The sequence below is a fragment of the Meles meles genome, chromosome Y (genome assembly GCF_922984935.1).
Source record: "Meles meles chromosome Y, mMelMel3.1 paternal haplotype, whole genome shotgun sequence".
In the NCBI taxonomy this organism is placed as follows: Eukaryota; Metazoa; Chordata; class Mammalia; order Carnivora; family Mustelidae; genus Meles; species Meles meles.
The window spans coordinates 4,431,365-4,457,757 of NC_060088.1; the positions used below are offsets into that span (position 1 = coordinate 4,431,365).

The 26,393-nt window shown below is 50.7% G+C and overlaps 1 protein-coding gene across 4 annotated transcripts in view; it reads left to right on the plus strand.

Annotated features, from left to right (window-relative positions):
- Positions 1–26,393, plus strand: part of LOC123935906 (steryl-sulfatase-like) — a 154,927-nt gene that overhangs the window by 58,642 nt on the left and 69,892 nt on the right. For 3 of the 4 annotated variants that reach the window (XM_045996746.1, XM_045996748.1, XM_045996747.1), the window contains 3 exons: positions 21,180–21,323; positions 24,032–24,153; positions 24,242–24,364. In XM_045996746.1, the coding sequence (XP_045852702.1) occupies positions 21,180–21,323; positions 24,032–24,153; positions 24,242–24,364 (389 nt within the window). Of the gene's footprint in view, positions 1–17,838; positions 17,929–21,179; positions 21,324–24,031; positions 24,154–24,241; positions 24,365–26,393 lie in introns of all 4 variants that reach the window. The other variant, XM_045996745.1, reaches the window with a different exon arrangement.

Below are 26,393 nucleotides of genomic sequence, written 5' to 3' on the forward strand. Positions count from 1 at the left end.
CCTGAGGACTGTCACACATACTGCTGAGGGGAGGGGAGCGGGTGGAGAGGGGTGCAGGGTGCCAGCTTTGCGTTGCCAAGACGGCTGTACTTCTGTTCACGCTGAACCTGAGGTGGGATGGCCTGAATTGCCTCGGCCTCCACACTCACAACAATACACGTGCCCAAGTGGCCCATTTGGGGAAGGCTGGTGCTGAACCCCTCCAGGGGAAATGGTGAGAGTAAAAATAATTATTTTGCATCCAAGGGTTGAGTTTCTTAAGAGTAATATTATTTTTATCAAAAACATCCTTTCAACATTTTGCATCCCTGAAGAGCCCATACAAATGTATATACACTTATATACATATGGATACATACACACACGTAGACATTTATGCACGCATACACCTGTGTACGGCAGCCTCACATTGGAACTTGGGAGGGTCCTTTCCTGCGGCCTGGGGATTTTCCCTGTACTTTACTGCAAATGCTCCTTTGGGGAGGGGACACACTCCCGACCTTCAGCCAAACAGATCCTTCTGCAGAGCCCTTCCATCACAGGTGAGTGCGTTTGGAGGCGGGTGACCAAGAAGGTGCAGAACCCCACCCACTCCCCCGTGGTCATTTGCCCTCCAAATACGACTTTCTCACGTGTTAGTGTCTGCACACCAGGGGGCTGGGAGGGATCATTTTTGGTGGCTGAATGCAGACCGTCCGCCTGGACCGACCTCATCTTGCAGTGGTGGCTTCCGTACTGATTGATGGTGTCATGCCTCGCCTATCCCCTAGCCTCGTCTTTCTGCTTTAAGGAAGGCGGGTGATAACCCGGAGTCTATGGTGAGGATTGGGTGTGAGCCCACCCTGTGACTCAGTTGCACATGGGGCACTTTTTTTTTTTCAGCGTAACAGTATTCATCGTTTTTGCACCACACCCAGTGCTCCATGCAATACGTTCCACCCCCATTACCCACCACTTGGTTCCCCCAACCTCCCACCTCCCGCCCCTTCAAAACCCTCAGGTTGTTTTTCAGAGTCCACAGTCTCTCATGGTTCATCTCCCCTTCCAGTTTCCCTCAACTCCCTTCTCCTCTCCATCTCCCCATGTCCTCCATGTTCTTTGTTATGCTCCACAAGTAAGTGAGACCATAAGATACTTGACTCTCTCTGCTTGACTTATTTCGCTCAGCATAATCTCTTCCAGTCCCGTCCATGTTGCTACAAAAGTTGGGTATTCATCCTTTCTGATGGAGGCATAATACTCCATCGTGTATATGGACCACATCTTCCTTATCCATTCATCCGTTGAAGGGCATCTTGGTTCTTTCCACAGTTTGGCGACCGTGGCCATTGCTGCTATAAACATTGGGGTACAGATGGCTCTTCTTTTCACTACATCTGTATCTTTGGGGTAAATACCCAGCAGTGCAATTGCAGGGTCCTAGGGAAGCTCTATTCTTAATTTCTTGAGGATCTCCACACTGTTCTCCAAAGTGGCTGCACCAACTTCCATTCCCACCAACAGTGTAAGAGAGTTCCCCTTTCTCCACATCCTCTCCAACACCCGTTGTTTCCTGTCTTGCTAATTTTGGCCATTCGAACTGGTGTCAGGTGGTATCTCAATAAGGTTTTAATTTGAATCTCCCTGATGGCTAGTGATGATGAACATTTTTTCATGTGAATGATAGCCATTTGTATGTCTTCGTTGGAGAAGTGCCTGTTCATCTTCTGCCCATTTTTTGATATGATTATCTGTTTTGTGTGTGTTGAGTTTGAGGAGTTCTTTATAGATCCTGGACATGGGGCACTTTTGAGAGTGTAAAGGAGGTGTTAATAATGAGGACAGTGAGCACGGCACTTAGCCTGGGGTGGCGTCTGAAACACCCTTGTGCGGGGCCCACGCTCCTGCAGGTGCTGGCCCAACTCTCAGCTCCTCTTGGTCTGTATCACCATCCTTGATGTACCTGGTATACAGCTGGCGTACTATAAATGCTACTGACATCCTTTCCACCTCAGCACGTTAAGGTTTTCAAGTCACGTTGTTCCTGATGGCTTGCAGAGGATGCCCAGGGCAACATTGGGAACTCAGGCAGATTTATTTCCGTCTTTCCTCTTTTCGCCTTCCCACAGACGCAGCCCCCACCCCCGAGTCTTGCATGAACTCACGTGACCTTACGCTCTCCAGATCTCGCCGTCGAAACCTCCTGTCTAGAAAGAAGGCCTTCATGTCTGTGTGCTGTAAAGGGAATCTGAGCCAGTACCGTCCTTCTCTGATGGTTTTCCGTGGGTCCTCCTGGCTCGTGGAAGGCAGGAAGGCGGCTTACACATCGGGGGGTAACGGTGGAGAGAAACATGGGTTTTGTGGAGGCAGGTGAACCAGAGTTCAGTTCATGGTTTCCCCTCTTGGACTCCTGGGTGGGTGAGCTCAGGGCTTTCTTTCTTTTTTTTTTTTTTAAAGATTTTTGTTTTTTTTATTATTTATTTGACAGACAGAAATCACAAGCAGGCAGAGAGGCAGGCAGAGAGAGATGCAGGGAAGCAGGCTCCCTGCTGAGCAGAGAGCCCGATCCGGGGCTCGATCCCAGGACCCTGAGACCATGATCTGAGCTGAAGGCAGAGGCTTTAACCCACTAAGCCACCCAGGCGCCCCAGCTCAGGGCTTTCTGGAGCAGACAGAGAAAGAACGCTGCCCTGAGATGGGGTGAGAGAGGTGAGCGGCATTGTGACCTTCCGGGATTCCTCCCTGTTGTCCTCTCTGTGCCCCCCCCCCCCCACTCCGTTCTCCTCCCTGGAGGAAGCCCCATCGGGACTCCATCAACAGACCGTCTTTCTTCTGGCTTTGGTGTGTGCCACTAAGGGAAGATACGGCATCCGGAAGGGGAGGGGACTAGGGTTGAGGTTTTCATCCAAGCCCTTCTTCCTCCCATAAAGGTCTGCAAAGGAAGGACTGAGTTCTGGACTGGGGTCTCTGCCCCCATCAAGGGCCCTTGTAGTCTCTGGGGACCACTCTCTTCGCTTTGGCCATCAGGCCAGGACTGTCCCCCTTGGCTTCCCTAGTCCTACCCATACCCCTGTCAGCCTTTTAGTGAACATCCATAGTTTTCTTATTTTGTATGAGTCTTTTCTTTCCTGCTGGGATGTCTGACTGCTTCTGGGTTCCTCCTGGTGCCCCCAGGAAAACGGCAGCTCATCTGTAGACCCCAGAGGCCATCCTTGGTAGCTCCAGACAGAGCAAATGCTGCTCCTTGGAAAGGGTTCCAGCTCTGCCTGGGCAAGACCCCCACCCCTGCCCCCCAAGACAAGCTGGTGTCGTGGCGACACATGGAGAGCCGGGAAGGAGAGACTTTTATCCAGAGGCGTTCTTTCAAGGGGGAAAACATATTTGTCATGAGGTCTGCACAGTTTCAAAGCTTAGGCAAAAAGGATTTTGCTTGTGTAAGGGGAAGTAGACAAAGCAGGGGGAAGTGGGCGTGGGAAGCAGGGCCATCAGGGTGACGTGATAGGGCAATGGCTCTGAGGCAGGTTTCCCCTGGGGCCAGGCTGTCCCCAGGAAGAGCTGTCTGATGGCTCAAGCTGAGAGTGCAAAGCCCCGGGGGCAAGACAGAAGCTGAACCAAAGTCTGACCAGTGTTTTCTTTGATTGATGAGTGGGGACAGGCCATTCTGTGAAGCGTTTGAGACAATGAAGGGGGATTCGGTGGGTCTGTGTCTGGCTTTGTCCAGGGTTGTCTGGGGGGACATCCAGAAATCCTGTCTGGGTCATTCGAGGAAAGGAGACGCTTTGCAGTCAGCCTTATTCCAAAACAGCGTGAGTGGGTGTATTTCTTAACCGTCCGTGTCTTCCAGGATCCCAGGGCTTGGGTGAAACCAAACGTTGTTCGTGAACCAAACGACCTTTTCTTCTATTCACTGCGGCTGAGTTCCAAGGCAGGCAGTGTCCCCAGGGTGCTTGCCTGTGTCTCTATCCCAGGATCTGCTGGCCAAGCTCTTACAGCCGAGCCGGACTGTGCTTGAGGACACATTGGTAGGGGATGTCAGGACTTGGCTGGGGAGGCCCCGTCTCCAGGGAGAACATTCCTGCCAGGAATGTACTCATTCACCTCCCGCTGATGCAAGAAGCAAAGAGGAGGGGACGTGAGTGGCGGTGCTGTCTCCTCGCCAGCGGCCGCATCCCTGCTGGCGAGAAGCCTTGCCCGTAAACATGTCTTGCCGTGGGTGTGCTCGTGGCTTTCTACCTTGAAGCCCATGGCACCGACCTGCGTCTGGGATGCCCTCCTAAGACGTCCTGTCCCACACCCGTGTTTGAAATCTGTTGTTGCTTGGTGATTTCCATTGATTATAATGATTTTCTGGGATGCTTAGCAAGGGGCGGTTTAGAAGGGGTTATCCATGGGGCTAAGTAGTGAGATGCAAATCGCTTTTACGGCTGTTTCCAAACATTGAAATGACCCGTAATTAAATCATGTTGCCAAATTATTTCTTAATTATCGTCTTCGCACTGAGTTTATTTCATCGAGAGATCTCACGCGCCGTGTAACGGGCCGAGCACGGAGCATCACAGACGGATGCCTCGCAGAGAACCACGTGAGCGCGCATCTCCTTGGGTTTCCTCTCTCAGCGGGTCGGGTTTCGTGTTTCTCTTCCTGCTCGGATTGATCTTTGATGCTGAGTTTGCGCACGGGCTGACCGCATCTGCAGGCCAGGAAGGATGATAGCCGTCCCGTTGTTGAAATTCCCCGCTTCTCCACCAGGTCGTCCCTCCCACGATGGCCCCGGCAGATGGGTTTTTCAATCTGTGCCCGCTCGTGGCTGGGGAAAGGCCAGGTGACAGCTGATCGATTCGTGATCTGAGGATAGCGTGTCCTTTGGACATGGTCCTGGCTCTGAGACAACGGCTAAGTCGTTTCTCTCTTTGGCACACGGTTTCTCAAGCAAATGTAAATTAAGCACTTTGGGTGCCTTCTGTGTATGGGGTGAAAGGCGAGTGATTCCTGAGCAGTCACGTTTGCAGAACGGGGAGCGCTGTCTGTGCCCTCCGGGTCCTATCTGCCTGCATGTCCACCAGCCTCAGCTGGAGACGTCTGTCTCTCCCTGCTCGAGAGCGGTGATACCAACTGAACGATGCTATTTCAGCTGTGGTCCGACGTGGGCAGAGTTGGCTGGAACGTCTCTTCTTTGTCTTGGAAAGATCTTCTATAACATATGCTGAAGGAGCGCTAAGTTTAGCCCTTAGGGACCCAGTCACTGGGTCGGTCACCGAGCTCACGCTCACGCTTTCATCGGCCAGCATCTTCGTCACGCGACTCGCGGTGCGCTCACACCTTCTTGACGCCGGCATCCTCCGGCCATCGATGATACTTGTTAGGCTTACGGGCATCCTTCTGAGACCGTCCTCTCTTCCCAGACACACACTGTCCCCCCGTGTTGGATGTGTGTTCTCCTAGCACGATCACACTGATCGTTGGTGTCCGTCTCTAGGAGAGCTGACTCATGCTGGCCATCGTCACACACCTTCCCACTGGCCGTGCCTGTTGTATGAGCCAGCACTCTCCTGCAGGTCCCGTTCTGCCAGCCTGCAGAGCCATAGGGACCACAGCATGGGCCATCCAGATCCCTGGCTAGCAGGACTCTTTGGTCTGCCGTGGACACCAGCGCGACTGAAGAGGTCTGGTGCCATGGCCTCCCAGGAGCCGAGACCTGCCTTGTTCCCAGCCAGCCCAGGACGGGGCCAAACTTCAGTCCCTAGTAAGGTCAGCATGCTGTGGGACTACACTGGGCGTCCGGTGTCTGCATTTGGACAGGCACCACGTGAGGAAACAAGGAAATGGCATTATTTGCTCACAAAGTAGAATTGGGTTCTGTTGTCAAGTATCACGGTGTTGCTGTTTGAACTTGGATACTCTCGGTTTTTTGTGGTTACAGCCGTCTATCCGCAAGTGATAATTAGCTTTCGGTGTGAGGAAACTCAGCCTGTAAAGCTGTGCGCCAAGGGCATGTCTGACTTTAAAGACGTTTGGACGTGAGAAGCTCCAGTTTGGACACTGCTGGTGGGACTGAGCGCAGACAGCGTAGATCCTTGGGGGACACGCGGCCTCGGCTGAAGATGCGGTATCTTGAGTCTCATGGAAGACAATGCTTAACCCAGAGGCACTTACCATCGTTAGGTGTCTCGCACTATGTACGGTTCCATGGTGTTGCTCGTCTGAGAGCAGAGATCTGTACCCTAAATGCTGGGCCTGCAGGACACGTACCGTGAACACCCACCTCCCTGTCCCCCTCTGACTGTCTGTTTCAGCTTCTTATTCCGAAGATTGGACCTCCTTTTATAGTTATATCAAAACTGATTTTCAGCTGAACACAATTTTGAGTGGCTTCCACTTAATCTTATTAAAGGCTAGACAAAGTCTACAGACGTTTCTGCAGAAGTTACCACCAGTGGAAGAGAGTAGACACACTTGGATTGTTTTAAAAATCCTTTAACATACTTATCATTATTACAGATATTTTAGATGTGGTGTCTGATCATTTTATATATTTTTTTAAGATTTTATTTATTTGACAGAGAGAGAGAGAGAGTGCACCCTTGAGCAGGGGCAGAGGTAGAGGAGGAAGCAGGCTCCCCGCTTAGCAAGGAACCTGACGTGGGACTCGATTCCAGGACCCTGGGATCATGACCTGAGCTGAAGGCAGGTGCTTAACTAACGGAGCCACCCAGGCATCCCAGGGTCTGATCATTTTAATGTTTGTGCATCTCGTACTACTTCCCACGGTGTATGTGTACCTAACGTAGATGTGTGTACTTATATATACGTGTCTGTGTACATATATAGGTTTTTTCCTAATGGCAGACATCGAGTCTAAGTGACCGAGTGGACACGTAAGTTCAGTATTCGCCCCCAGACAACACCACAGGCCTTTGTCCATCTGGCCCCTTGTGTGAACGGCTCTGTTGGTCCTGTGCTGTTTGCTAAGCTCGGATTAGGTCCAGCTCCCTGTGGCTTCCAATGCTCTATGGGGAGATCCACACTCTCCTTTCCACAGAGCTTGGGGTCTGACACCAGGGAGGCTTGGAGGACTGTGCTCTGGGCTACGGTCCACTGGCTGCATGGGTTCCCCTCTTCTCCCCGTTCCATCCACCAGTGCTGGAAGCAGACAGGGTCTCCCATGTAGGAAGTTCCATCCCATCCTGGTTTAGTGCCTGTGCCTCTCAGTGCATGCCCCGCTTGCAGATGGGTTATTAAAACACTGGGCTTTAACGGAGAGCATGAGACGTGTAGCTGGTGTGCGAGGGCATTGGGCAGTTCCTCACCAAGGTAAACCGGCTCTCCGTACCACACAGCCATCCCACTCCTGGGATTATAACCCCAAAGAACTGGAAACAGATGTTCAACAAACCTGCACATGAATGTTCATGGCAACACTGGTCTGAAAGACACCCGTAAACCAGAAGCCCTGCGAATGTCCACCACACGGTACCTGAGTCCGTGTCTGTGCACTGTCCAGAAGAGGCACGTCCTTGGAGAGAGCAGATTCGTGCTTGCCAAGGGCGAGCAGGAGGGAGAGCTGGGGAATGGGAGTGTGCTGGATGCAGACTTTGCTTTGGGGCTGCCGAGACGTTCTGGGAGCAGGTGCGGGTGGTGCTTAGACCATACATCGAACGTTCTCACGACGACTGCATTGGACACTTTACGGTGGTTTCAATGGTGGCGTGGATGTCATGTGAATCGTACCATCTGCCCTCATGCACAGAGTTACATGGGAAACGAAAAATGTTCCGCATTCTGCTTGGAGATCCTGCAGGCAATATCCATATGCTTATAGTCACTACCAAAACTGGGAGAGATGGTGTGAGAGTGTGTGTGTTGGGGTGGGGACGCCCCCCTCTCCATCGTCCCTGCAAAGATGGCTGGGCTGATGATCATTTTTCTGAGATGCGTCTCACGGACCAGTTGAGTAGGTTGCTGAAGGGTGAGGTTCCCACAGGCAGCTGGCTGGCCATGCCCTTAGTGGGAATGGCCTGGTTGTCCTGAGCCATCGTTGTCTTGTTCCCTAATCTGGTTGTGACAGTGGTCATGCCTGGCCCCGCTCCCTAGTAGCTAAGATCATGTTCCTCTTTCTCATCTCGAGTCACTGCCCAGCAGAATGTTCCTCACCCCAATAAACACAGCTTTAGAAGGATGCCTGGGTGGCTCAGTGGGTTAAGCCTCTGCCTTCGGCTCAGGTCATGATCCCGGGGTCCTGGGATTGAGCCTTGCATTGGGCTCTCTGCTCAGCAGGGAGCCTGCTTCCTCCTCTCTTTCTGCCTGCCTCTCTGCCTACTTGTGCTCTCTGTCAAATAAATAAAATCTTAAAAAATTAAAAAAAAAAAAACAGCTTTAGTACCCCTGAACAAACAGCCCCAGAGGCCTTCTGACATTACAGCCCCGATGACCATACCAGAACGTAAAGAAAGCAACTCTTCTTCGTTTCCCTTTTCTCCTTCAGACCTCCTGCAATGCTCTGTCTTCTCTCCTGTTAAATTTGCTGGCCGTTCTCTCTGATTGCCTGTGACGTAGGTCAGCTCCTTCACCGTGAATGTCAGAAATCACAAGTGTTAGAAAGCTGGACTCGGGGTGCTCACGGGGATTCTGGCCAGGGGGTCCAGAAACATGCAGATAACCCCCGACATGCACCGACCCAGGCTCTGTGTCTTCCTGGGAGGCCTCCAGGAAAGCCCTGTGTCCAGCAGGGACCTCCTTAGGCAGAGTTATGTTTTCTTATCTGCTCCAGCACCAAACTCCGAAGAATTCTAGCAGCCTAGACTGGGATCTGCCGAGAGCTTCCGTGCTGCGTAGACCACACAGGCAGCCTCACTTTGTCCCATGACGCCTCCTCTGTCAGGTTGCTGATACCACCCTGTCCCCAAAGCCCTGCTCCTCCTCATAACATCCCTTTGGAAGCAGGTTGGCCTCTGGTTCCGGCACACGTCTCTTCGTTACAGGGCCCTGACAACCACTGTTTGCAGAGCGTTTACTCTTCTGAGCATAGGACATGCAGGGCTGATGGCCTTATTCTGCACTGGTCATTTCCATTTGCGAAGGAGCTTGTCTGGAAAGTGTGATTGCATCTCAGCTCACACATTGTCCTTTAATGTGGAGAAAAATGTAATTCACCATTAAGATAACCCCTTATCTTACTTATTTCATTTTATTTTCAGTGTTCCAGAATTCATTGTTTATGTACCACACCCAGTGCTCCATGCAATACATACCCTCCACAATACCCACCACCAGGCTTACCCAACCTCCCACACCCCACCCCTTCAAAACCCTCAGGTTGTTTTTCAGAGTCCACAGTCTCTCATGGTTCATCTCCCCTTCCAGTTTCCCTCAACTCCTTCTCCTCTCCATCTCCCCATGTCCTCCATGTTCTTTGTTATGCTCCACAAGTAAGTGAGACCATATGATACTTGACTCTCTCTGCTTGACTTATTTCACTCAGCATAATCTCCTCCAGTCCTGTCCATGTTGCTACAAAAGTTGGGTGTTCATCCTTTCTGATGGAGGCATAATACTCCATTGTGTATATGGACCACATCTTCCTTATCCATTCGTCCGTTGAAGGGCATCTTGGTTCTTTCCACAGTTTGGCAACCGTAGCCATTACTGCTATGAACCTTGGGGTGCAGATGGCCCTTCTTTTCACTACATCTGTATCTTTGGGTAAATACCCAGTAGTGCAATTGCAGGGTCATAGGGAAGCTCTATTTTTAATTTTGTGAGGAACCTCCACACTGTTCTCCAAAGTGGCTGCACCAACTTGCATTCCCACCAACAGTGGAAGAGCGTTCCCCTTTCTCCACATCCTCTCCAATACATGTTGTTTCCCGTCTTGCTAATTTTGGCCATTCTAACTGGTGTCAGGTGGTATCTCAATGTTGTTTTAATTTGAATCTCCCTGATGGCTAGTGATGATGAACACTTTTTCATGTGCCTATTAGCCATCTGTATGTCTTCTTTGAAGATGTTTCTGTTCTTGACTTGTACCCGTTTTTTAACCTGATTATTTGTTTTTTGGCTGTTGAGTTTGAGGAGTTCTTTTTCTTAAAGGCAATCCACTCCTTATAAAATATACATTCCACAAAATGGCACTGTATCAAAGCTCCATGGCATTAAATGTTTTCTGGGGCGATATTGTAAGTAAATATTTGCTTATGATAATTATGAGTTTTTATTTACACAGTGGGGGAACTGATAATCCTCTTTTGTCTTAAGAGCAGGCCGTGAGATGTGAACATCTAGCTACAAGACACTCAGCCATCTCGAATGAAAATAATGAATCAGGAGCCATAAAAATGTGTCCTGTACCCTTTGGGATAATGTTGAAGTATTAACTTTTACAAGGCTCTGATATTCACAGACATTTCAGTGTCCTACTAGAAGGTGATGCACACCTGTATTTGGGTTGTACATAAATGTCTTACATGCAGGGACGTGGATAGCAGCGTACATGTTGTTAGCGTGTGCATGACAAAGATATTTCACAATGTGTACTTCTTCACAAATCGTAGTCCTGCGAAGAGCTCTGAAGAATTGCATAACCGGGGCCAGGAGTCCAGGAATGCAGTCATTCCTGGTTAGCTGTTTTCTGTACTTTGTCTTTTAGAATTACATCATCGCAGTCAACAGATGAATGGCTGTGGGGACGCCGGGGGGCTCAGTCAGTTCCGTGTCTGCCTTCAGTTCAGGTCATGATCTCAAGGTCCTGGGATCGAGCTCCGCATTGGTCTCCCTGCTTCTTCCTCTCCCTCTGCTGTCCCCCTACTTGTGCGCACTTGCTCTCTCTCAAGTAAAGAAATAAATCCTTAAAAAATTATATGAGTGGATGAAGAAAATGTGGTCCATCGACCGAGTGGAATATTATTCAGCCTTAAAAAGGAAGGATATACTGACCCGCGCTACCACGTGGATGAACCTTAGGACAGGATGCCAGACACAGAAGGACACATCCTGTATGATTGCAGTCCCATGAGGTACTTGGAGTAGTGAGATGCAGGGAGACCGAGAGGGGCAGCGTGGGTATCAGGCGCTGGGAGAGGGGACACGGGGATTCAGTGCTCCGTGGGGACAGAGATTCAGTTTTACAATGCAACAAGCATTCTGGAGATGGACGGCGGTGATGGTTGGCCAGCAGCTGTGAACAGAGTTAGTAGCACTGAGCTGTACAGTGAGAAATGTTTACGTGGGTGAGTTTTATTTTGATCTTTACCACAATTAAAACTCATTTAACAACTCCGTAATCGGTCATAAAATACTCAACGCAGCCATGCATAAAGTAAAATAGAATGCTCCTTGCAGCCACAACTTGCCCCTTGGTGGTACCACGTGGCTAGGCCCCTCTTGGCACAGTTCTCAGTGAACGGATTTGGGTTCCAAGAGTACTGGACTAGGAGCCATTCATTCCATCAGTCACTTGCCACACGTCCTTGAGCTGGTAATATCACCGGTCAGGTTGACTCCACGTCTGTATCATGGGAGTCATCCCAGAGCCTGCAATGCCAGTTGCTGGATGTGAAGGGTGGTCCCGGGTTGCTGGACGTGGAGGGTGGTTTCCGGTTGCTGGTCGTGGGGGGTGGTTTCCGGTTGCTGGTCATGGGGGGTGGTCCCCGGTTGCTGGACGTGGAGGGTGGTCTCTGGTTACTGGACGTGGAGGGTGGTCTCTGGTTACTGGACATGGAGGATGGTCTCCGGTTGCTGGACATAGAGAATGGTCCCTGGTTGCTGGACGTTGGGGGTGGTCTCCGTTTGCTGAACATGGAGGGTGGTTTCTGGTTGCTGGACGTAGAGGGTGGTCTCTGGTTGCTGGATATGGGGGATGGTTTCCAGTTGCTGGTTGTGGGGGGTGGTTTCCGGTTGCTGGATGTGGGGGATGGTTTCTGGTTGCTGGATGTAGAGAATGGTCCCTGGTTGCTGGACATTGGGGGTAGTCTCCATTTGCTGGACATGGAGGGTGGTCTCCAGTTGCTGGATGTACAGGGTGGTCTCTGGTTGCTGGATGTGGGGGATGGTTTCCAGTTGCTGGTTGTGGGGGGTGGTTTCCGGTTGCTGGATGTGGGGGATGGTTTCCGGTTGCTGGATGTAGAGAATGGTCCCTGGTTGCTGGACATTGGGGGTAGTCTCCATTTGCTGGACATGGAGGGTGGTCTCCAGTTGCTGGACGTACAGGGTGGTCTCTTGTTGCTGGATGTGGGGGATGGCTTCCAGTTGCTGGTCGTGGGGGGTGGTTTCCGGTTGCTGGACGTGGGGGATGGTTTCCGGTTGCTGGACGTAGAGAATGGTCCCTGGTTGCTGGACATCGGGGGTGGTCTCCGGTTGCTAGACGTGGAGGTTGGTCTCTGGTTTCTGGACGTACAGGGTGGTGTCAAGTTGCTGAACGTAGAGGGTGGTCTCTGTAACAAGGTACCTGGCAGCTAACTGTCTGATACAGACTGAAAGGTGGGTGTTGTCACTGTGGCTTTGCCCACTGGTTCCTGTCTATGCCGCCGTGTCTCCTTCTGATGCCTCTTGCTCTTGCTGTGGCTTTCCTCACTGGCGTGGACTTGGTACTTCCCAGTTGCTCTGAACTCCAGGGGACAGAGGGGCTCCCCTTCAGTGGGCTTGCCCGGTTGATGGAGGAGACTACAGGACTATTACCACGTTTCCTGAGGAACTCCCCCTCCCGGACCGGGCTGGGAGGGGTCTGATCTCATGACCAGCTCAGTCTCATGACCATCTCAGTCACATTGGTGTGATGGAGCACCTGCCTCTTAGCATTTCTCCGTGTCAGCCGGAATGCTCAGCCTTGCCGAGGAACCAAATACAGTTGAGGCAGCCGGATGTTGACCTAGACAATGCGGGGAAATGCTTTTCCGAAACTCAGACATCACAGGGTCTTAGGCTCCTCAGACTCTGGTTTTTATAATTTTCATGGAATATTTTGCTTCGTGCAGGTGCTTTCAGAGGTTTACCCCTGTCCTCTCAAATCGGAAGACAATATGGAGTCAGATCCAGGCAGACTTAGGGAAAAACCATCAGGTTTTGGGAACGTAAATATTACAGGCGCTTAGACGTGGTAGGAGCGCTGGTGTTGTCCAGCCGTAGACACAGGTGTGCAGAGATCGAGCTCCTCGGTTGCATGTCGGACGGTGAGGAACGTCACCAGGAATTTGGGAAGCGTCGTGGCTGGGCTCCCTGTATGCCTCCCTCTTACTGGTGTCCTGGAGCGTCAGCCTTACAAGCAAAAGAGGCAGAGAAGTCAGCGGGAGCCAGGCGGGTTTCCCCGTTTCCGAACTGAGTGTTTCCCCGAGCTGTCTGAAGATTTCAATTGTAAACAAGGAGGTTAAGACCTAATTTTTCAAATAGCTTTCATAATTAATGCTCTGACACTAATATAATGAGCTTAGTTGTAGCATGAGTAGTTGAGAGTGTGGACATGTGCAAAGACCCGAGCGCCGTCTCCTGCGGCAGAGTCCATAAAAACAGCGATTTGTTGAATAAGTAAAACGTGAATATTTTAGAAGAATTGCAAGCAATTTCTTGTTTTTTATTAAAGTCCCCTTGGCACACAGCGTTGCCTTAGAAAAGTCACAATTTAAAGAGCTATTTAAATCTATAGAAACACCTACCTGTTTTAACACATATTCAGATAGGTTTTTGCTGTCCTGATGTCAGATGGTTTTTATGGTTTTAAAACAGGACATCTGTTTAGGTAACCCTTTGTTAACCAATTTCATGAGTCAAGAAATGTATTACATATAGTTTTAAACTATACTACATATAGTTTAAATGGAATAGAATTGCCTTTGTTCTAAAAAAAGTATGGCTTGTAATGTAGGGTTTTCTCTATTTTCAATCTGCCTTTTTTCCCATTGAGCAAAGAGATCGGGAACATTTTTGTTGCCATGGTGAAGTTTCTGTGATGTAAGCATCGTGTTAATTTTTCTTTAATGAACAAATTTAATGTAATTACATCTCCAGTTACAAAAATGTTCTTTTGTTTCTCTCCCTCATAATAGCTCTGTTTTAGGAATACCTACTTCCTCCCGAAAGTGTTTTCGTGCTTTTTTGCCAAATTAGGATTGTTCAGAAAAATAATTTAATTTCCGAAGGAGGGAAATTATGCTGTTTTTCAGAAGTTAATGTACCATACTCATGGTTTGGAGTAGAGCATTTTCATTTATATTTTAAGTACTTTTATCAACTAACTGTGTTTTAATAGTTGGAAACATCTTTATAAATGCCCATGCTCGTGGGGAAAAAAATAAGTTCTGGTTACTTCAGACAGTAGTCGTTTATATGCAGAGAGATTCTGAATGGCTGTTAACAGACTGACATTTTCTAGCAGTTTTCACTGGGGCGGGTGATCTTTGTCAGCCGAGGTCTGGCTGTATCTACCGCAGGCACGTTGTGGAGGTCCAGTTAATGACAGAAAGTCACAGCGAGGTAACCAAACCCAGCCATTCTGTGATTCGCAAATTAATACCCTGTAGATACTAATAGTTATTAAAGGGCTTTGATCCTACAAAGTTTAATTCTAATTTAAGGAACAGAAAAGGTCTGCACCTGAACTAAGCCTCTCAGCAAAATGCACAGAAAACTGGAATGGATTTTTCCAGTCACGGATCCTTATTGTGGCAACGTCTCAGCGTGAAGCCGATGTAATCTCAAGCCCCAGACGTTTTCTGTCTTCATTGTTCTCGCAAAGCTAATGGCCACCATGTCTTTCCAGAGAGCAAGGCTGACATCTCATTGACCGCTCTCTCTCCCTCTGACGCCTCCTATCCAGTTAATTACCTGTGGGTATGAATTGCATCTCAGATCAGTCCTGTTGTTCTGCCCCACCTGCCCCCAGCTGGTCTGGGTAGCAGCATCTCTGTGGCATCATGGCCCACCGGGCCCACATTGCGTCCCAACTCTGCCAGAGTCCCTCCGTCAAAGAGCGGCAGAATGATGGGGCATGCACGTCACCCCCAGATTAAATTCCGCGGCGTCTGCCCGTCATGTCCTGGGCGGGCTGACAGTGCTGTGGTCCTTTTCTGATCCCTGCTCTTCCAGGAGGCTCTCTCCATCTCACAGTGAGAGTCTTGCATGGAGGAAACATAGACCAGAGCAATGGCGTGTGGCCGTAGGAACGCTGTGCCTTCAGACATTCCTGGGGCAGCACGGGGAAAAGAATGTGGAGGGAAACCCGTCACCTGAGTGGTTCTCTGCATAGTGGCTGCTCTGTTTTCTCTCTGTACCTTCAGAATAAAAGCAAAAATGCAACAATACAACATTGATTTGAAAAAAAAAAAAAAAAAAAGAATTTTGATTTTCATGTCTAGTAAAAGCCGGGTGGGCCAAAGTAAGTTTCAAAAGAGCTGGATTTGGGGTAGAACTTTAAGACTGCCACAGAGCCTGGATTTTGCTTCATTTAATCTCTGTCAACCATATCCCTCTGGGCTGCCGTAAGTCCATTTTTCATTCCCGGTATTTTCAACTTTCAGCCATAAAACAGAAATTCATTCTTCACGTGGTTGGTGAGCTGAGCCGTGTGTCTTTAAATTACTTACATAAATTCTGACTGCTCATTGCTAATGAAGCCGGTTCTTAAAATAAGCGCAGCATGGCCTTTGAGCCCCTGCCATGGAAAGTCTTTGCAGGTCCTCATTAATGCAGTGGAATTTCCCATCCAAAGCTCTTGGACTTTGTATTAGTTTCTGCTTCTGTGGAACAGGTGAGTGTAAAAGTCAGCAGCTCAAAGCAACGTGTTTGTTATTTCAGAGTGTCTGTGGGTTAGAAATCCGACACAATGTAGCTGCTGCTTTGGGATCAAGGTGCCGTCCAGGGCAGTGGTCTTATCCGAAGGTTCCATTCCCAAGCTCATTCCAGTGGTTGTGGGTGTGATTCTGTTCCTTGTAGGTGGTCAGCATGGGGAACTCGTGTCCTTGCTGCCTGTTAGCTGCAAGCCTCCCTCAGTTCCTTGCCGTGGCGGGGGCGGGGGGGTCCCTCCAACATAGAGTCTCACTTCATTGAGATCCAGCCAGAGCAGGAGGCTGCTAGCCAGATGGAGGTCGTGATGTAACCACAATGTCAGGTGCTATCCGTTTTCCACATTCAGAACCAGGTTGTGAGTTTCTGCCACATCCAAGGGGACAGGATGGTACAGATGAGGATACCTGAAGGCGATCACCAGGGTCAGGTAGTGCATTGCCACAGTGTGCTTGAAACTCTATTGCTGTCCTTATTACCGTCTACACAGAGTTACAATAGCACCGTGCTGACTACCACTGACAGCCGCTGGCCCGTAGTGATGAGCCCCTTACGCGTTCATAGCGAAGTGTATACTTTTATCTTCTCCATCATATGCCCAAGGTATTGTTAGGATTATCCCCATTGCACATACCAACAGAGAGGCTGAATCACGGTCCCGGGTGTCTCCGCCACCAGGCAGGAGGCCAAGACTGAATTGTCATGTCACTTGCCAAAACCACGTTTGTCACTCCAGTGCTCACTGGGGTGGGTGCCGTGATCCTGTGGATTCCCTCCTTTGGCCAGCCAGGTGCATGTGGGGTCATTCTGTGACACGTGCAACCCTGAAACCATCCCAAGGCTGTCACATACGTTATCTGTCCCGTAAGTGGGTTGAATTGGAACGGATTTGGTTGAACTGTCAGTGACTTTCTCGTCCTCCTAACAGGGGCTGTTTGTCTCATACTGGATTGTCTCGGAGACTTTTTCTTCTTCCTTTTTCTTCTCCTTGTGGGGAGGCGGGGGAATGCCCTTCCTCCCCCACCCCCCAGATTTATTGAGGTCTAAGGGACAAATAAAATTGTGTACATGTGGAATGGAAACGTGATGATTTCCTATCCATATAGATTGTGAAATGATGACCACAAATCAGTTAATTAACAGACGCCTCGACTCACGTATTAGTCACCATTTTGTGCTGTGTGGTGAGAATGTTTACAGTCTACTGTTCCAGGGCGTAGCGAGTGTAGAGCCCAGAATCATTAACTGTAGTCGCCGTGCTGTCCACCGGGTCCACGGGACGTGGTCGTCGTACAACGGAACACGAGTTCCCTTGGGCCAGCTTCCGCAGTGTCTCTGCCCCTAGTGAGCGTTCCGTTCAGTTTCTGTGAGTTCCGCTTCTTTTCCTTTCCCAAGATTGGCCATTTCCTTTCATGCTGCGTGTGTCTCTCTGCGTCTGGCTTCGTATCTTCCTGGTTCATCGCTGTTGTTGCAAATGGCAGCGTTTTCTTCTTTTCATGACTGAGTGATAGTCCATCGTCTGTACAGAGACTACGTCTTCTTCACCCATCTGTTGGCCGCTGCTTGGCTCGTTCCCGAGCCTTGGCTGCTGCGAACAGTGCAGAGAACACGGGAGTGCGGGGGTCTCCGAGATTGTGGTTGTGTGGAAACCCTTTATTTCCACCATGAGGGCTGACTCCCCGTGGCAGACACAGGATCGCAGGGAACGGTGGGTGAGCCCAAGGCACAGGCAGCTTGTGGTTTGTGCCCAAGACCTTGCGGCTTGTGGCCTGACTGGACAGGACCCCTAACTCGTAGTTCTTTCTCCACACTCTGCTTCCCGACAAGCAGGGAGGAGAAGCCGCCAAAGAGAGCATGGAGGGCAGCGTTAGGGATAACCCCGTGACTTCAGTCAGGGCCACGGGTCCCCGCTTTGCTTGTCTTTAGACGAGGGGAGGGCTGGAGAGCAGAGTTTGATTTTTTGAGAAGGGAGGATGCTTGAGAGGGAGAGAGATGCAGGAGGGGGGAGTGGAAGTTGGTGCAGACAGAGAGGAAGGTATCGTTCCAGGTCACCAACGTGTCAGGGGGCTAAGGACCCTGTCTTTTCGTTCCTAGAGGCAGCTGGAGGATGAGTGTTGGGAGACGGGTCTCCCCCGTGAGCAGGGGGACACACCGCAGAGACGGACAGGAGGCAGGTGAAGCCAGGTAAGGAAGCACCGTCAGGGCCCGACATTGTCTTTGAAAGCCTCCCCAGGATTGCTGCGCACGTGCGCGGGACTCGAAAGCTTCTGTGAGCGGTGGGGGCCTGTCCCGGCCAACGGGCATCATCAGTGAGCGTTGAATATACGGCTGTGGGTGCAGAGGAGGAGTTCACGGTGACTCGGTGGGTGGCCGCTGCCAAATCCTCCTGTAGACGCCAGGCTGCTTGCGTGGGCGAGCAGAGGGGGTTGGGGGCAGGTGCAGGACACAGAGATGTTGTGGGTGAGAGCGCGGCCGGCCGACGGAACTCGGCAACTCGCCCTGGGGCCTTTCTGCTGGCGGGGAGCCGCTGAGCATTCTCCGGCCTCGGTCCTGTGCAGGCTGGCCAGCCCTGTGCATGTCAGCGGTCAGCTAAGATCCAGTCCTCGTTGATTTACAGGATAAACCAGTCGTAGTTGTGCCGTACAGGTGAAACGATTGGGGGACGAGTGCCTGCTCCCGGGACTCCTCCGCGTAGGTCACTCGGTACAGGACTAGCCAAAGTACGTACAGGGCCTGTGCCCACTCGCAAGGCTGTGGTGTCCAAGTCGGACGTTGTATCTCTTTATTTTGTGTATGGAGTGATGCGTGAAAAGACAGAGGTGAAGCCGTGACCCTAGGGTTGTGGCTGTTGTCTTCTCGGGGAGGGAACTCCCCCCGTTGAGTGCTTACGGGGACAGGACGTGAGGAACCTGCTCTTTTATGTGCCACCGGTATCGGTTACGGATTTGCAAGGTGTCCAGTCCACGCAGGGCCCCCGGCCGTGCCCATCATCTGCATCCCGTGGGCATCCCTAATGGGTGTCTTCCGTCATCCTGAAGCTGTCCTATGTGGCGGTCCTCATGGTGACAGACGGATGCTCGTCTTCCAATCCTTCTCTTACCCATAAAACCTTCCAGCCCTCTGAAACGCGCTGTCCCATCCTCGTTAATCTCCTGTTCCAGGGAGTTGGAGCGAGGCATGTTAATTCAGCAGAGAAAGAATGTCCACGCTTGGTCTCACACAGCTTCCTGGGGTCCCCGTTTCTCCAGCCACTGCCCCTGTGGGGCCCACAGCTTGGTTAGGGATGAGAGCATCTTCCCTGCCTTCTGTACACACAAATGGTTAGCAGTTTTTGCGCATTTGCTCAGCGATGGTCCGACTGCATTTGCTCGGTCGCAGAGACCGCCTGGTGTCCGAGGGTGTGTTCTGAGAGGGGGGGCGTGCAGACAACACGGCAGTGGGACGCGGCTGGAGACTGATGTTGTGTCTCCACAGGGCAGGGGGCCGAGGTCCTCCCCGGCCAGGGAACCGGGTAAACAGCATCGCTACCAAACCGCTGCCTCAGCTCTGCTCTGAACAGACAGGGGCACCGGCTTGGGTCTGAGAACCACGGGGACGGACGGGGACAGAGTGCGGAGGGAAGCAGCAGATGATATAGGAAGCCGACGCTCCCACAGAGCAGAGACCCTGCTTCCAAGGAGGACAGGCTTCTGGTTCCCGCTGGAAGGTTGAACAAGGACCCTGACCCCCACCCACTATCCAAGAAGATGGCAGAGCAGGACGGGGTCAGCAGAAGACAGGACGGGAGCCTGCCCTGCCCGTGGATGGGCAAGCCAGCAGGAAGAGCGAGCTTAGCGTCCGGAGACCCAGAAAGGGCCAGAGAACAGGAGCGCCAGGTGGTTCTGAAGGTGGTGTCAGGAACGAGAGCGGAGCCCAGAGGACTGTTTGCACGTGTGTGCGGAAGAGACGAATTCTAGGTCTCTGTCCAAAGGCCACTGAGGTGGCAGGGCCCCAGGGTCACAGAGAAAGTCCCTCAGGAGACTCTGAGCTCGGGGTGCCTGACCCAGCTGGGGACCCAGGGAAACGAGGGGTCGGGACGAGGCGGGAGCATCCACGTCCGTGTCCCATAGGGAGGGCAGCCGGCTCCTCCCTTCACCGCAGGCCCGGAGTGCGGCCAGCCAGAGACACCCGCCCCCCAGCAGGACATGGGGTGCTCCATGGGGACACAGACCAGGGCAGGAGGCTGCGGGGTCCTGACCGTTCATCCTGCCCACACACACGCAGCCCTTTGACCTACTTCCTGCGTCCTGCCCTTCAGGGGGATTGGACCCGCAGGAGGTCTGGGGTCTGAGCAGGGTCTCTACCCTGGCAGGGACGGCTCCGTGCTGTAGGACAGAGTGCGGAGCGCACACGCAGCACACGGTACGCCGGCTGCGTGTTCTCGGGGGGGGAGGGGGGCGGGTTTCCCCTGATACCATAACCAACGACGACCGACCGTTCCGCACGCCTTACTTAAACCCACTGATTCACACATCCCAATGTTCTGGAGGCAGGAAGTCTGCAGGGAGGCTTCTGGGTTGAAATGAGCGCATCCACGGGGTCCTGCTGGACGCTGTCGAGGGGAATCAGCTTCCTCGTCTTCAGCAGCTTCTAGAAGCCCCCGCACTCCTGGGCTCCTGGCTCCCCATCACGCCACCTTGTCCCTCGCTTTGCTCCTGTGGCCGCCGAGCGCCCCCACCCCCCGCCTCCCGTCCGTGAGGACATTAAGGAGCGCGTTGGGCTCAACGGGACCGTTACGGCACACCTCCCTGTAGCAAGATCTGGACTACCATCTGCAGAACCCCCTTCTCCGAGAAGGTCACGTGCTCGCTGTTTGCAGGGGTTAGGGTGTGGGTGTCACCCGGCGTGAGTGTGTGTTGTGATGACCGTGTGGGTCCCCTGCATTGGGGGCATTTGCTCTGCCCGATGACCCGGCTCCTGCAGCTGCTGCCCGAGCTATTCAAGCTTGTGCTCCTGGAGTTGGCAACCATTTAGCCCGGTTTCAAGAAAAAAAAAAAAAAAAGAAAAAAGGCTCATTGTACAAAGGAACTGATTTTGGAACACCTGTGGGTCCACGGCTCAAATAGCTTTCCGCTAAGCATGGAGCTGGCCTTCCAGGAAGACATGACCCGTGATTACATTTGCATTTTTCCGAAGAGAGCGTATGTTTTGGCGGTGGGTAGAAATGTGAGGTCATTGCTTGCTGTCCTTGGAGAAATGAGAGGTCATTGCTGTCCTTGGAGGAAGAAGTGCTTGTTTTGGAAACGAGGGAATGAAGTTCTTTGTCCCGTGACCTGTCAGCATGCCTTTGGGACACATGCTGTGTGGGGCGGACAGGTGGGAGGAGGTCCCAGGAAAGGAGAGGGTGAGTCGCATGCGGCTTCCTTCACTTGCCTCTGTCTGCTTGCCCTTTGCAGAAGCATGAGGATCCTTGTGCTGCTGCTGCTGCTGCTCATGTGGGAGGCCCACAGCCACGCGGCCTCAAGGCCCAACTTCGTCCTGCTGATGGCCGACGACCTTGGCATCGGAGATCCCGGTTGCTATGGGAACAAGACACTCAGGTACACTGGCTGACGGGGTTGCTGTGTGGACAGGTGGCCATGCTCGCGGCAGCGGCCACGAGGGCTGTGAGCTCACGTGCACAGAGCGCAGAATGCCCACACGGTCAGAGCCCTTCAAGGCACACCCGTAGGTGCATCCCAGTGGTGACGTTCACGGGTGACTTTATGTAGCTATGCACCGAGAGTGGCGTTAGGAAGACGGGTAGGACTCGAGCTGTTGGCACAAGGTAAGCCCAGAAAGCTAGAAAGACCTTCACAAGGACTCTTTCTTACTCAGCCATGCTGTACGGCTTTTCACCCGTCCTCCTCTGGTTCTTCCCGTTGCTTTAGATGTTTTAGGTGAGTCTCTCTGTTGGGCACTCGCTTCATTGCAGTGGGCACCTCCCATGGCCCATGGCTCTGCTTGCCAGCTCCAAGTCTTGTTTTCACAATTACCAGCCACCCTGGCCAGGGAGAGGTGGCCCAGGGACGCACACCAGGTTGGAAGACTGCACAACTTCTCAAGCAGCAGGGGTCATGGTGGTGGGGGTGAATCACGACGGGAAGCAGACGTAGGGACAGAGAAGGACGTTCTGTGTCTCAGCCCCCCTGTGTCACACCACGTTCATGTCAGACATCGTGGAAGGGCCCCTTGATTTAAAAAGGAAAGTCGGTCCTTGTCTCATAGGATATTGGCATCAACACTTGCATTTTCTCTTTATAATCATGGGGAGATGGTGACCAAAACGGCTTCTGAGCCTCATGTTACCAACGATCGGTACGAACTGAATGGCACAAGGTCGGGGAAGAGTAGATCATTAGCTTTTACTAGAATTTTCTTGTAAGATCTGTGAATCATCATAATAATAGCACGATGCCGGGAAACGTGCACCGGAGAGTGCGGCGGACGCTGGTGGCCTCACACTGGCTCATCTTGTTTTCAACACGACGAGGCAGCTCAGAAGACTTGCATTGCATTGTGTTGGATCAAACAGAATGCGGGCGTCAGTGGTCCTTTTGAGGACGACACGGCGTGCAGATGTGGGTCTGTTCCGTGCGTGCAGATGTGGGTCTGTTCTGTGCTGAAGCTTTGCGTCAGACGCTGCTTGTCGTGTTTGAAATGTGCGCTCACCTGCAACATTTGTTAGAGCTTGAAACACACGGACGAGGAGAGATTCCAATGGACTTTCTACGTTTTCCTCCCCACTTCGGGCCTCACGTTGTGAAACGTGTAGGTCTTGCTTTTGGACGCTTCTTATGCCTCTGTGGCTCCTAATTTGTTTTTTCTGAGCAGAGTCATAATCATTTCTTAAATTTTGTTTATGATATTTTCACTTTATTTTTTATTTTATTATTATTTAAAATCAATTAACATATAGGATATGAGCAGTTTCAAGGGTAGAATTTAGCAACTCAGCAGTCGCGTACAATAGAGCGCTCGTTGTATCACGTACGCTCCGTAATGCCCATCACCTAGTTACCCCATCCCCCACCCACCTCCTCTCCAACAACCTGCCCTTTGTTTTTCCTAGCGTTAAGAGTCTCTTATGGTTTCCCCCCTCTCTGATTTCATCTCACTTTGTTTTTCCTTCCCTTCCCCGATGCGTGTCTGTTTTGTTTCTCAAATTCCACCATGGACTATTACTCAGCCATCAAAAAGAACGAAATCTTTCCATTTACAACGACATCACGGGGACTAGAGGGTATTATGCCAGGTGAAATCATTCAGAGAAAGATAAATATCGTATGATTTTTAGTATCATGTGTATGTGACCTTTCCGACTCAGGTGTTTGAATCAAAAAATTACAGTCAGGTTTTAATGTTCCATTTCTACCAGATCTCCAAAGAAAAAAAAAATAGCATATACAATCACAGTGAAGAACTTATGCCACAGTGTACCCCACGTCTGTCTTATTCCATAACAGATTCCAGCTCCTTACGAATTTTATTTTTTGTTTTATGTGTAATCAGCTCCTACCCCAGAGTAGTCAGATGTTTCTGTGGGCCAGTCCAGGCATGAGAAGGTTTAAGTCCGATACACAGATTCCGTCTTCTGTGCCTTCTAAATCTCGTGACGGAAGGCAGAAGCACATGGGATGTGGGCTGCTAAATGCATATGCTAAATTCACGGATGGGAGAGCAGGTGGACGTGAGCAGTGCAGGGAGATGACCTTCACCTTCAAGCTGTGTATCAGCAAGGGCTAGTTTGTGTGGGCCCTGGAGCAGGAGGGGGCCACGACGAAGAGGATGTGTACCCCCGCTTCTGTGCATCTGTGTCAGAGGCAGTAGTTAGCCGTGCTGTCCCTTTATCATGAGGAGCTGCTGTGACAGGATCTGTGTCCTACATATGGACCGGGCCCCCTCATGGGACAAGGTTGGCCATAGGAGGCTCACGAGAATCCCGTCTCTGCCAGGAGCTAAAGGATGGAAGGTAGCCAGGTTGGCAGAGAGGCAGCGGCCACGTTCCCAGTGGAGGATGTGGGCTGAGAGCTCAGCACAGCCCCAGAACGTGAAGAGGTTCATTTCTGAATGCCTGGCAAGAGTGGAATGACACCCTGACAGGATCAGCCAGACCATTCCCAGAGCACAGGCACAAAGATGACTTGTGCGGGTTCACCCTTCCTTCTGCGAGCTTCCCTCGATGATTGGGAGGTGACCCATGATAAAAAGCACCGTGCAAACTGCATGTTTCAAGGTCATCATGAATGACATGAGTCTTCTGTTTTAGGACGCCCAATATCGATCGGTTGGCTGAAGGAGGGGTGAAGCTCACTCACCACCTGGCAGCTTCACCCCTGTGCACACCAAGCAGGGCAGCCTTCATGACAGGCCGGTACCCCATCCGATCAGGTAATCCCCAGGCTCTGTAGCCATGGCTGTGGTCCTCCTGGGGGCATCCCTGACCTCCTCCTTCAATGGATCGTTTCTCCTGCTTCAGGAATGGCGTCTGAGTCCCTTATGGGGGTGTTTATCTTCTCGGCCTCTTCCGGAGGACTTCCCACCAGTGAGATTACCTTTGCCAAGCTTCTCAAGGATCAAGGCTATTCGACAGCTCTGATAGGTATGGGCAGCTGAGGAGGGGGAGTCGAGGGCCTGGGCAGTGTGAGTGGGAGAGGGCATGATAACAGCCTTCGGAAGGATGATACCACTGATAACAGTTTGCACAGCTTCACGTAGGGAAGAAATGATTTCAGTTCTTAATCAAAATACAGCACACCTACCCGGGCTCTGTGAAAGGAAAGATCTGTGTTGTGTGTGTGTGTGTGTGTGTGTGACTGTGTCTGTGTGTATGGATGGTTACATAGATGATAGATAATGATAGATGGGTAGATTGGTGGACTGGTGGATGTATGGATAAATAAATAACATCGGTGATAGAGGGAGGATGGATAGATCAGTAGATGAAATGGATGATGGATGGATTATGAGTGGGTGGGTAGATGGGTGGATAGATGGATAATGGATGGTTGGATAATAAATGGATGGAGGAATGGATGGATGGATGATGGTTAAACAGATGAATGGGTGCATGGATGATGAATGGATGAATGGATGATGGATGGAGAGACGGATGATGGGTGATGGATGGGTGGATGATGGGTGGATGGATGGATGGATGATGATGGATAATGATTGGATGGATGGATGATGGGTGGAGAGACGGATGGATGTATGGATGATGGATGGATGGATGATGGTTGGATGGACGAAGGTTGCATGATTGATGGATGGATGATGGGTGGAGAGTTGGATGGATGGATGGATGATGGATGGATGATGGATGGATAATGATTGGATGGATGGATGGATGGATGGATGATGGATGGATGATGGATGGATGATGGATGGATAATGGTTGGATGGATGGATGGATAATGATTGGATGGATGGACGATGGTTGGATGATGGATGGATGGGTGATGGGTGGAGAGATGGATGGATGGATGGATAATGATTGGATGGATGATGGATGGATGGATGATGGATGGATGATGGATGGATAATGGTTGGATGGATGGATGGATAATGATTGGATGGATGGATGATGGTTGGATGATGGATGGATGGATGATGATTGGATGGATGGATGGATGGATGATGGATGGATGGATGGATTATGGATGGGTGGATGATGATTAAACCAATGGCTGGGTGCATGGATGATGGATGGATGCATGCATGATGGATGGATACATGATGAATGGGTGATAGATCCATGATGAATGGTTGGATGGATGTAGGGTGAATGGATGGATGGGTGGATGATGGTTGGATGGATGGATAATGAATGATGAATGGATGAATAATGAGTGGATGGATGGATGATGGATACTTGGAGAGGTGGTGGGTGGATGGTTGGATGGTAGATGGATGGATGGGTGATGGATAGTTGGTTAAATGTTTGGATGGATAGATGAGACACAGAGATGAGATAGGTGATAGCTAATAGATTGATTAATAGATAATTATGCATGCCATACCTCATACATCATACAAAACTACATACACACACTATGCTATTGAACATTTTATTTTATATATTAATACTAAAACTGTACCAGACTTTCAGTTGACATTCTCCTTGGTTTTTTTTCAATTGATATGAATGATCCATTCTCCCTTTTTACTTGATAAACATAGGTCCACGTGGGACATCAGATGAATCCTAAAATCTCTCAAAGAAGCAAAATGACCATTCTCTTTCCTCTCCTCTTGTCATAAAACAAGAGTTTTTAGTTTGTGAGGCACTCGCTACTTTAGTGCTATAATCAACATTTTATAAGAATTGTACATAGATGTTTAAAGTAATTACTGAGTTACAAGTGTGATTCCATTATGTTTCAGGGGTAGTGTTTTGGGAAAGTATTCATTTTCCCTTTTAATGTTCAAGGGACAAATCCAAGTTGGTTCTACAATTTGAATTTTAAGGAAATGTCTTTAAAAAACACTTGTGTTTTTCTATGTATTTTTGTCGCCTGCCTATTAAATATGTCAGGTGTTGGTCTTTTGTTTTATTTTGTTATTTTCAGCACAGAATTGGTGGTTGTTTTCTGGTCGAGTGAGTCAATGCCCTGTTGCGTGTGGAGAAG